Here is an 11270-nt window from a genome sequence, read left to right on the forward strand (position 1 = left end):
GCTAACGGCTGCTCCTACAACTCCTCACGGAGGTAACAACCCGGTTAGCTTTACTCAGTTAACAGAACTTGGTAAAACTGAACAGACCCGAACCTCTTCCTCCGGTGCCAAACTCCCTTCTGTTACGAGAAGATCCGCATGTGTAGGTCGGAACCTTCCGTTTTCTGCAGGTCCAGTTGGACTATTTGTTTCCAGAGACTTCTGACTCCAACAGAACCGTGAAATGGGTCAACACAAACTGAGCCCGAACCTAACTGGAAAGAGTAAATTTCTATAACGTTCAGGTAAAAAGTGTTTGCAGTAGGAAGGTCAGAGGTCAGAGGTCAAAGGCTGCTGGCTTCAGGTGCGCAGCAGCGCCCCCTGCTGGTCAACACGTTGGAGACAAATAATACAAATCTGGCATGGTCTTAACTTTTATTGTGCAGCTTTAGTTAATTTATTGGTTTTAAATGTTGGATACGTTTAAATATGTTTATTAAAGTTCATTTAACTGCTGGGTTGTTGGTCTTATACCCTCTACAGGACTTGTGCTCTGGAAATAAACTTTGACTTTTCATATTTACCTGTAACTAATATTCAGCACTAATATTTCAAAGAAAATATGTTTGGAACTTCGAGTCTAAAAGTGAAACAGCTTTGATCATTTTTCTGAATATGATCAGATAAAGTGTGAGTAAAATGCTGCCATCTTTAAATAATTGAGTTAAATCAGAATTTAAAACACCCTCATTTTAAAGTTTTTATAAAACTTATTAATAATACTAAAGAAGTCTTAAGGTGACAAACACAATAGAATCCTTATTTAGACTGGTCTTTATTTAGTCTGTCAGGTCTTTATTTAGAACTATCAGGTCTTTATTTAGTCTTTCAGGTCTTTATTTAGACTGTCAGGTCTTTATTTTGAACTGTCAGGTCTTTATTTAGAACTATCAGGTCTTTATTTAGAACTATCAGGTCTTTATTTAGTCTTTCAGGTCTTTATTTAGACTGTCAGGTCTTTATTTTGAACTGTCAGGTCTTTATTTAGAACTATCAGGTCTTTATTTAGAACTATCAGGTCTTTATTTAGTCTTTCAGGTCTTTATTTAGACTGTCAGGTCTTTATTTTGAACTGTCAGGTCTTTATTTAGAACTATCAGGTCTTTATTTAGAACTATCAGGTCTTTATTTAGTCTTTCAGGTCTTTATTTAGACTGTCAGGTCTTTATTTTGAACTGTCAGGTCTTTATTTAGAACTATCAGGTCTTTATTTAGAACTATCAGGTCTTTATTTAGTCTTTCAGGTCTTTATTTAGACTGTCAGGTCTTTATTTTGAACTGTCAGGTCTTTATTTAGAACTATCAGGTCTTTATTTAGAACTATCAGGTCTTTATTTAGTCTTTCAGGTCTTTATTTAGACTGTCAGGTCTTTATTTTGAACTGTCAGGTCTTTATTTAGAACTATCAGGTCTTTATTTAGAACTATCAGGTCTTTATTTAGTCTTTCAGGTCTTTATTTAGACTGTCAGGTCTTTATTTTGAACTGTCAGGTCTTTATTTAGAACTATCAGGTCTTTATTTAGAACTATCAGGTCTTTATTTAGTCTTTCAGGTCTTTATTTAGACTGTCAGGTCTTTATTTTGAACTGTCAGGTCTTTATTTAGAACTATCAGGTCTTTATTTAGAACTATCAGGTCTTTATTTAGTCTTTCAGGTCTTTATTTAGACTGTCAGGTCTTTATTTTGAACTGTCAGGTCTTTATTTAGAACTATCAGGTCTTTATTTAGAACTATCAGGTCTTTATTTAGTCTTTCAGGTCTTTATTTAGACTGTCAGGTCTTTATTTTGAACTGTCAGGTCTTTATTTAGAACTATCAGGTCTTTATTTAGAACTATCAGGTCTTTATTTAGTCTTTCAGGTCTTTATTTAGACTGTCAGGTCTTTATTTTGAACTGTCAGGTCTTTATTTAGAACTATCAGGTCTTTATTTAGAACTATCAGGTCTTTATTTAGTCTTTCAGGTCTTTATTTAGACTGTCAGGTCTTTATTTTGAACTGTCAGGTCTTTATTTAGAACTATCAGGTCTTTATTTAGAACTATCAGGTCTTTATTTAGTCTTTCAGGTCTTTATTTAGACTGTCAGGTCTTTATTTTGAACTGTCAGGTCTTTATTTAGAACTATCAGGTCTTTATTTAGAACTATCAGGTCTTTATTTAGTCTTTCAGGTCTTTATTTAGACTGTCAGGTCTTTATTTTGAACTGTCAGGTCTTTATTTAGAACTATCAGGTCTTTATTTAGAACTATCAGGTCTTTATTTAGTCTTTCAGGTCTTTATTTAGACTGTCAGGTCTTTATTTTGAACTGGCAGGTCTTTATTTAGACTGTCAGGTCTTTATTTAGAACTATCAGGTCTTTATTTATATCTATCAGGTCTTTATTTAGTCTTTCAGGTCTTTATTTAGAACTGTCAGGTCTTTTTTTAGACTGCCGGGTCTTTATTTTTTGAAGTCCATAGAGTGTAGTTACAGCTCGTAACCAGGTAACCAGGGCAACCCCGAGCTCCAGACCCCGAACCACCAAGCTGGACTCCGCCTGTTTGGGCCGGAACCTTCCGTTTTCTGCAGGTCCAGTTATTTCCATTTGTCCTATTTGTTTCCAGAAATTTCTGACTCCAATAAATGTCATAACAATAATAATTAAAAAATGAGTAAACTGACTGCGGGAGTGCGTGTGCGCATGCGTGGTTATTGTGTCATTTTTTTTTACATTTTAAAACTTTTTTTGTTAAGATAAGATAAGATATTCCTTTATTAATCCCGCAGCGGGGAAATTTGCATTGTTACAGCAGCACAGAGGACAGAACAGAACCAATATACAAAAAATACAAGTGAATCTAAAAAATACTGAAACATAGTAAAAAAATAAGTAAATTCCGATTGTATATGTTAGGGTACGCAGATAAATGATGTTACACATAGACTAAAGTAAATAAAGTTGATGATAAACAGAAATAGTTTCTAAATATTTTTGTGGTTTTTAAATTTAGAATGAATAACCTTTTTATAGTTAATATAAATTTTACCCAAATTGCTGTTTTCTCAGTCTTTCGGGTTCATTTTTCTTTTCCTTCAACCTGATAAAGGGCATTTCCACTCATTATTTAGAGTCCAGATCAGTTTAAAACCTGCATCTCTCACACCAGATTATTCTGTGATTCATGAAGCTTTTATTTTGTTTTGGAAAGTTTCAAACATTGTGATGTTGTGTTTTTGTTAACTGAACCACATTGGAACTATTTCTGCATTTTCTGCTAATAAATGTAAAAAAAAGAACTAAATCTTCTTTTTAAACCTTTTATTATTACATGTTGTTCTTTAAACACGTCACCGACCTGTTAAACTTGTTGGTTTATTTTATGTTTTGTTACCATAGAAACATTTAAGCTGACTCACTGGATGTCCTGATTCAGATGTTGGGTAATAATAGTCTTATGATTCAAAAGATAGAAAATATTAAAACTATTGAAGCTGGATATCCTGTAAAGATGCAGAGCCAGAGCTGAAGAAACTGAGGAAAAGTTAAAGAGAACAAAGATATCCAAAACTTATTCTGATTTTCCCAGCATTTCTTTTTTACAGGTTTCTAATCCGTGTTTTTATCTTTGGGCTGTTCTGAGGTCAGCTCATAGCTGCTATAATTTACTGATGAGGTCAAGAAACTGAAACTTAAGGAAACTGAAACTGATCCTCCTGGGTCTATATAAGAGCAGCAGACATGTGAAGGACAGCCTGGAGATGGGTGTTCAGGGCCTGGCCTCGTTCCTGGAGAACCACCGGAGGATCCACAGGGAGGTCCAGTTCAGGAGGAGCCGGCTGGTGATCGACGGCTGCAACCTGAACTACCTGCTGTACTTCAGCTCAGGTGAGGCTCCATCACAGGTGGGCTTCAGTTCAATAATCCTGATCGGATCTGAAAGCTTCAGCTGTTTGATGGAAAACATCAGAGAAGAGTAGAAAGAGACTCCAGGGTCTCCTCAGTGTGACCTAAAGGTTTGGCTCTGATTAACCCGCCTGAAGGCTTCAGAACTTCAGGTCCATCTGACCCGAAGGCCACGGCAGGGTTAAAGGTCGGGTGAAACTGCTGCTGGTAATCAGCGGGCTGATAAGTCTGTTACTGCTTTATTACCACCAATAAAATATGACCTGATTTATACTTTTCCTACAGTAAAGTGACACTCAAAGAGTTTTAAAAAGTCAAACAGACCAGAAACTAAAAGACCGAAGTAGTAAAGGGCTGGAGAAACACGGGGAAAATATTTCTAATAAAATAATTTTTTCAAAATATAAATGATTAAAACATGAATTTTTAAGATCTTACAAAGACTAAAAGACATTTATTTCCATTAAAGATAATTATCAAGGTAATTAACAGAAAGTTCAGTAAATTAGATAATAATAAAAGTAAAAACTGGAAGAAATGAACAGAAGAATAAATAGTTGAACAGCTAGGAGGCGGTTCAGACACTGGATCAGGTATTTATTTATTTAGTGTCAGGAACGGTGGAGACGATGGCAAACCCAGAACGCAGACTCATAATAAGAGGAACGAAAACTAATTTATTAAACTAAAGAAACAAAATGAAAACAAACAGCTGACGTGGCAGCAAAACAAAAAGACAAACGGAACGTGGACATGGACATGGACATGGAGCAACAAAACCAGGAACAGACGTCAAGACAACAGGCAAAACAATGACAAACACAGACAATGAACCAGCGGAGTATAGACAGAAATGACCGGGTTTTAAAGTGCTGAGGATAATCAGGTAAGTGGAGACAGGTGACAAGATTAACAGGCTTTGACAGGTGTGAGTGGGCGTGACAGGAATGCAGAGAGAGAAATAGACTGAGGAGGAATGAGGAAGTGAAAAAACACGAAAACAGAAACTAAAACACAAACCAATAAACTAAAACAGAAATAAAACAAAACACAGGAAAAAACCCAAATCACCACATTTAGATTCTCATCCGATGATCACCTTCAGGTTTAATTAAACTCTGAATGATTCAGAGATCGATCAGATCCTGAACTGACCTCCTTCCTTACGAATTCATTGCCTGTTTGGTACACGACGTTACCACGGTAACGATAAAAGCAGGAATAATAATAAAAGCCAGCAGAGTTCTGGCTCCAGTCTGTTTGTTTGTTTATGTTTGTTTGTTTGTTGTCAGGTCTGGATGAGAATCATGGCGAGGAGTACGCAGCCTTTGAGCGCCTGGTTGAGAGCTTCATCTCAGCCCTCAGAAGCTGTGACATCAGTCCATATGTGGTTCTGGACGGCGCTTCGGATGTCTCGGACAAAAAGGACGAAACGTTGGCGAGGAGATCCGAGGAGCGGGTCCAGAAGGCCAGTCAGGCAGCGACGAGCAGCAGGCCAATGCACGTCCTCCCACAGCTGGCCAAGCTGGTGTTCAGACAGACGCTGGTCCGGCTGGAGGTTCCGGTGGCCCAGTGCTTCGCAGAGTCGGACCAGGAGATCGCTGCTCTGGCGTCTGAATGGAAGTGTCCAGTTCTTTCAAACGACAGCGACTTCTTCATCTTTGACCTGCCTGCAGGGTTCCTGCCCATATCTCATTTCTGTTGGAAGGAGGTGAAACGAAGCGGCTCTCAGAACTTCATTTCCTGCAGGAGGTTCTACACCTCCAGTTTCTGTATCTTCTTTGGAATCCAGCGGCAGCTCCTGCCCACCTTCGCCGCCTTGGCTGGGAACGACTATGTGAAGCTGAGAGAGATCAGGTGGACCCAGTTTGTCCCTGAAGACCAGGGGAAGCCCCACCGCTTGGAGGGTCTCCTCCGTTGGCTGCAGGACTTCCAGCAACCTCAGGACGCCTTGGAGGCTGCGCTGGGGCTGATGGGAGATCTGAGCACGAAGACCAGGGAGGAGCTCCTGCAGAAACTGCATCAGGGGATGGAGGGGTACGAGCTGTGTCCGAGCTCTCTGAGCAGGTTCTTCCTTCATGGAGTCCCACCTGAGCTCTCTGCACTGAAGGAGGTCAGAAAGTTTCTAAAGTTTCAAGTTGGTTTGTTTGTTTGTTTGTTTTCACCAAAATACCCAAAACTCTGGACTGAATGCAGGAGCATCAGGCTGCGGAACATGGAGGAGATGTCCACAGGAAGGGGTCCGAGGTTTGGGTGGGTTTAACCAAAACATTATCTTACCTGCTGTAAAGGTGAGAGCAGAGACCCCTTGTTCCTGGTGGAGACCCTCCTGGTCCTGCAGAACCCGTCAGACTGGATCTGATGTTCAGAAAGAAAGAAGAGCTGCAGGTCATCTCCAAACATCACGTTACAATCAGGGTTCATGAATGCTTTCTTTCAGGTAGCTGTGAGTTTGTAAGCATGAATGAGTCGGTGTGCCCTGCAGCTACTTTTAATAACAGCCAACCTATTTATTAGTAGTTTATAAGGGTGCTTTTATTATAAAGTATTAATTTAAAGACATTTTCAAAAATGTTAGGAAGGACCTTAGTAGTTAAATTAGCTTGAATTTTCCAGAGGTCTAATTTAAATTTGATGCATCAAAAGACTCAAAGAGTTGTTCAAAGTATCAAAGTATCTGTGTTCTGGAGGCTTCTTCAGTCAGCAGCCTACATGAGGACAGGTGAGGGTGTCAGGTCAAAGGTTTTCTAACAAGGAACGGTGGTGGAGCCGACCCTGGGTCTGGGTCCTGTTCCTGGGAGATGGAGGACGGATCAGGGCCTGGTCTGCAGGGATGAGGACGGTGATCCGGTCTGTCGTTCTAAAGGAGCTGAGCTGAAAGGTGAAGCTCTGGATTCCCTCCCCTACGGTCCTGAGGTTTGGATCAGGACTGAAAGAACCAGATCCTGGATCCAAGCTGAAATGATCTTCCTCTGTAGGGCGGCCGGACTCAGCCTTAGAGAGAAGGCAAGGAGCTCGGAGGAGAGCCGCTGCTCCTCCTCATCCTCAGCTGAGGAGGCTCAGACGTCTGATCAGGATGTCTCCATCTGTGAGGAGACCCCGGAGCAGGGTCTGGGAACACCTTGGGATAGAGGGAGGTCAGGGTTTCACTTGTGGACCTGACCACAAGTCTGCTTTGTTTGGGTTTGACCCAACCTTCGGTTCTAGATGTGTCTGAACAGCGTTCTCCTCCTGCAGGTTGGTCTGGTCCCACTCTGGATGCTGCTCCCTCTGACCCAGGCCCGGCTCACGGCCGACGTTCTGGATGTTCTGCATCTCCACACGATGACGGGTCTCAGCCCGGTGGTAGAACCGGAGGAGCTGCGCAGCTCCAACCAGATCTCCAGGCGGATCCGACAGGTGATGTACGGGCTTCTGCTGTGTAACACGGAGTCTCTTCAGGTGCGGGAGATCGACAGAGACGGGCTGAAGCTGAGGTCCATCCCGGTCAGCCCGATGTTCACCAGAACCAGCAAACGGTTCAAACTCAGCTCTCTGAACCAGGTGATGGCTTTATTCAATCTGAAAGTTCTGTTCATCATAAGATCCACATCAGGTGTTCCTCAGAGGAGCTCATGGACATCTTGTTCCAGGAGGACCGCTCTGATCGTCTGCAGGTTCTACTGGAGGTTCTGGGGGTGACCCAGGACTCTCTGAGCCTCCTGCCCCCCCAGCTGAAACTGGGGGGGCACCTGCTTCTGGCTGCAGAGAGCAGAACCTCCTCCGGACCCGAGCCTGCTGAAGGCTCTGCTGCAGGGGATCAGCACTGGAACCAAGACCGGACCTAGAACAGGTAGTTCATCTGACCAGAACAGGTGACAATAAATTGATTTGATGATTTTAGACTTTTTGTAGGAAAAAGGTTTTTAATTAATTTAAAATTGTTCTCTCATTTTACGATAAAACTGAGAGTAGATTGAAACAGATTTGAAATGTTTAAAAGCACTCTGGGATGGAGTTTTTGTGTTTTCTTGGACTGAAACCAACAGATTTGTTTAGATTTCATTGATAGTTTTCAGTCAGATAATCGTCTGCAGCAGGTACTGACCCAGGTTCTGGACCCGACCTGTCTGTTTGTGTTGCAGGTCTGCAGAGAGCCGATCGCAGCTGCACCCAGAAGCTGGACATTAATGTGGTTTATTCCTTTAATCAGTGGCAGGTTTGTCTGAAGAACTCCATCTGGCTGAACCAGCTGCTGGGTTTCCCTCTGCCGGAACCGGACATCGCTCGGTGAGACCGACCCACCGACCCACACTGACTGAAGGCCCAGTCTGTTACCTTCAGATCTGCGTGTTCGGTTCAGATACTGTGGAAAGGTTATACATAATCATTATCTGACCTGTTGTAGATGCTTCTTTGAAGGACCTCAGTCTGATGAAGTTGGGCTGTTCTGTAAAATGTCAATAAAATCCAAATGCAATGATTTTCAAATCTCATAAACAAAATAAATGTTTAAAATCATTTTTAGGAACAAATCAGGTAATCTGAGTCTGAGCAACATCAGGCTGCAGAGTCAGGAACATCATTTCTTCCTCTAAACTGAGGTTGTTCAAAGAGCTATCCACATCAGGTACACAGAACCCCACTTCAAAATGGCTCAACTGTTCTTTAACTGCATAGAATTTGAATCCTTTTTGTTTTCTTTTTAAGATGATATAAAGTTCTTCATTGCTGTACCCAGGAACACACAAAGTTAACAAAACTCTTTATTGTAGGACAAGAAGAAGGTTCTGAAGGAGAGAAATCTTAGATGATCTTTGTGTTTTTGTCCAGACTCTTTGAAGGGACGCTGGTCCACCAGCTGGTCCACAACATGAGGACCGGAGGGAAACCGAAGACGCTGATGAAGAGCGACAGGACCAGTAAGGAGCAGTACCGCACCATGCTCTCCATCCTTCACCAGGTTCAGGCCCAGCAGGCAGGGGTGGGCTCAGAGAACCGAGAGAAAGCCTCGACCCGGAAACAAGAACAACAGGAACCTCTGAAAGAACCACCACTAAACCTGCAGCAGCTGTTCCTGCTCCACCACCACGAGGAGACAGACCCAGAAGCTCACATTGACGTCCAAACACTGGAGGAGCTGCAGCTGGAGGAGCAGCTATCTGTCCGAACTCGGTTCAAAACCAAAGACAGGAGCAACAGATGCAACAAAGTACAGACTGACCCGGAAGAAGGACTGCAGGGGGCAGGACATAATCTGACGGGGGTGGGACCTCCTAACTGAGGTGGAGCCTCCTCAGGTGGGGATTGGACCTCCTCAGGTGGGGATTGGACCTCCTCTGGTGGGGATTGGACCTCCTCAGGTGGGCGTAGGACCTCCTCTGGTGGGGATTGGACCTCCTCTGGTCATTTAATTTAGTGTTTTAATGATTTTATTTGTTGTCGTGTTACAGCGTCTGACTTTTGATCTTTTTAAACATAATTAGAAATATAAAACCTTCTGCAGCTAATTTAGTAATAAAATAAATTCTTTGTTTCGCTGCTGAGTCTCAGATTTAAGGCTCTGTCACGCCCCCCCCAGGCTGGGGGTCCCTCGGTGTGGACGGACCGAGGCAGCGGGGGGTAGGAACAGAGCTGAAGCAGTGGAAACATAAAAAAGAAGAATGATGGGACAAAGACTTCTCTCACACACAGCTGAGTTCGGCTCCACGCCTCTTTTGGTTCCACGGTGCTCGCTTCATTTCTGAAAGCTCACATCAGGGATTTATGAACAGCCAGAGGACTGAGCCGTTTCACTGTCAGATTGACTTTAATTTAAAACTGGATCAAACACGTGACTGAGCCTCATATTTCTGCATCCCAGAATTATTTTTGTACTTGGAGCTGGGGGGTGAGGGGACGTTAATGTCGCTGCTGGTCGAGGATTAAAACCCCGTCAGAAATATGAACATGATGTTCTTTAAGCTGCTGTTGGTCACGATGAACATTAATTAAAGGTGGGTCAGTCTTTAACTTTAATAAAAATAAAAAAGATCAACTCAGTTTAAAATAAATAAAATTCTGCTTTAATGAACGTATGGATCTAAATGTAGGTTTTTGCTGTAGAATAAAGTGTTTCCTGTTTCTTGGCCCGTTCTGTTTTCTGCTGTGTGGAAATGTTTATCACCATTTGAAAAGCTTTAACAAGGAGTTGTTTAGTTTATCTGGAAGGAGAGAGAGGAGGTGAACGCCCTGGACTGTCAGCAAGGAAGGGGGAAGGAGTTGACTTTTGACCTCCAGAGGAGGGAGGCAGTGACCCGCCCTCTGGAGGAGGAGGAGCCCAAGTTGTAAAAACCAGAGAACATCGTTTGTTTCCTCAGACAAACCTGGGCTGAGGGCTCGACTAGTTTTTAAGGTGATGTGTGTCTCAGTCCCATCAATTGTCTCCCAGATGCATCTGGTTTTATTGTTGTATGAATGTTGATTAATGATGTTTGAATAAATGTGTTAAACTTTAAGGTAACGTCTCCTGAAGCTCTTTCCCAACAACAAACTCGGGGAGGTAAAGGTAGCAGCCATGAACCAAAGTTCAGCAGCTTTTATTAGATATATCCGAGTATTTAACCTCTGCAGGTCAGCAGCTCCTGGTGTTCGCCCAAGTATTATGGTCTGTCAGACACTGATCAATGAAAAATCGATGGAGTTAGTCAGAACGGACAAACAGCGCCTCCCAGTGGCCTGGTTCCTCAGAAAGGTCTTTGTTGCTCGTGTTCATGGTGGGCTGAAAACCTGACAGTCCATTTAACTTTGTTAACCTTAGCCTTCTCTGACTGAGGTCAGAGGTCAGAGGTCAGAGGTCAGCCGCACGTGACACAAACAGAAACAAATGTCTGATGGAATGATTTATTTTTTATCCAAGTTAGAAAAAATTAAATCCCAAAGTTTGCAAATTCCAGTTTCTTAAAAGAACAGATTAACAAGATGTTGAGTCGTGATTTTACATTTTTACTGTTTCAAAAACAAAATAATCAAATGGAATACCAGTTTACTAATTTCTCTGCAGATTTTAGGGAATTCTTTCACCAAGATAAACAAAACATCATTAAAGAGACAAACACATGATGGACATGTTTACTTTTTTAAAGGAATTAAATTTTTATGAAGTTTCTGTTTTTAAAATATTCAGACAGGATATAAATCAGCTGCAGCAGGAGAGAGGCAAACTAAAACCGAGTTCTGACGAGTCCGACTCAGAGTCCGAGTCAGAGTCCGAGTCGGAGTCCGAGTCAGAGTCTGAGTCAGAGTCCGAGTCAGAGTCCAGACTCAGAGTCTGAGTCAGAGTCCAGACTCAGAGTCCGAGTCCGAGTCCAGACTCAGAGTCCGAGTC

General features: G+C 42.2%; 2 protein-coding genes across 3 annotated transcripts in view; one reads left to right on the forward strand and one right to left on the reverse strand.

Moving 5' to 3' along the window:
• LOC108228733 overlaps positions 1–242 on the reverse strand; it is a 4183-nt gene extending 3941 nt beyond the window's left edge. Inside the window, exon 1 of one of the 2 annotated variants that reach the window (XM_037980564.1) lies at positions 94–242. The gene's annotated coding sequence lies outside the window, so the exon portion shown is untranslated. Of the gene's footprint in view, positions 1–87 lie in introns of both variants that reach the window. The other variant, XM_037980565.1, reaches the window with a different exon arrangement.
• Positions 243–2378: 2136 nt separating this feature from the next.
• Positions 2379–10401, forward strand: aste1a (asteroid homolog 1a). The gene is made up of 6 exons (XM_037980300.1): positions 2379–3907; positions 5218–6038; positions 7163–7468; positions 7558–7750; positions 8050–8194; positions 8738–10401. The coding sequence occupies exons 1-6, from the start codon at positions 3781–3783 to the stop codon at positions 9186–9188; spliced, it is 2043 nt and encodes a 680-aa protein (XP_037836228.1). The 5' UTR covers positions 2379–3780; the 3' UTR covers positions 9189–10401.
• The last annotated feature ends 869 nt before the right edge of the window (positions 10402–11270 follow it).

The sequence above is a fragment of the Kryptolebias marmoratus genome, linkage group LG16 (genome assembly GCF_001649575.2).
Source record: "Kryptolebias marmoratus isolate JLee-2015 linkage group LG16, ASM164957v2, whole genome shotgun sequence".
NCBI lineage: Eukaryota > Metazoa > Chordata > Actinopteri > Cyprinodontiformes > Rivulidae > Kryptolebias > Kryptolebias marmoratus.

Excerpts from the sequence above, each read along its gene's own strand:
- aste1a (XM_037980300.1), top strand. The coding sequence starts at position 3,781 with ATGGGTGTTCAGGGCCTGGCCTCGTTCCTGGAGAACCACCGGAGGATC. Across the intron at positions 6,039-7,162 it reads AGCTCTCTGCACTGAAGGAG|GTTGGTCTGGTCCCACTCTG; the intron begins GTCAGAAAGTTT and ends CTCCTCCTGCAG. Across the intron at positions 7,469-7,557 it reads AACTCAGCTCTCTGAACCAG|GAGGACCGCTCTGATCGTCT; the intron begins GTGATGGCTTTA and ends ATCTTGTTCCAG.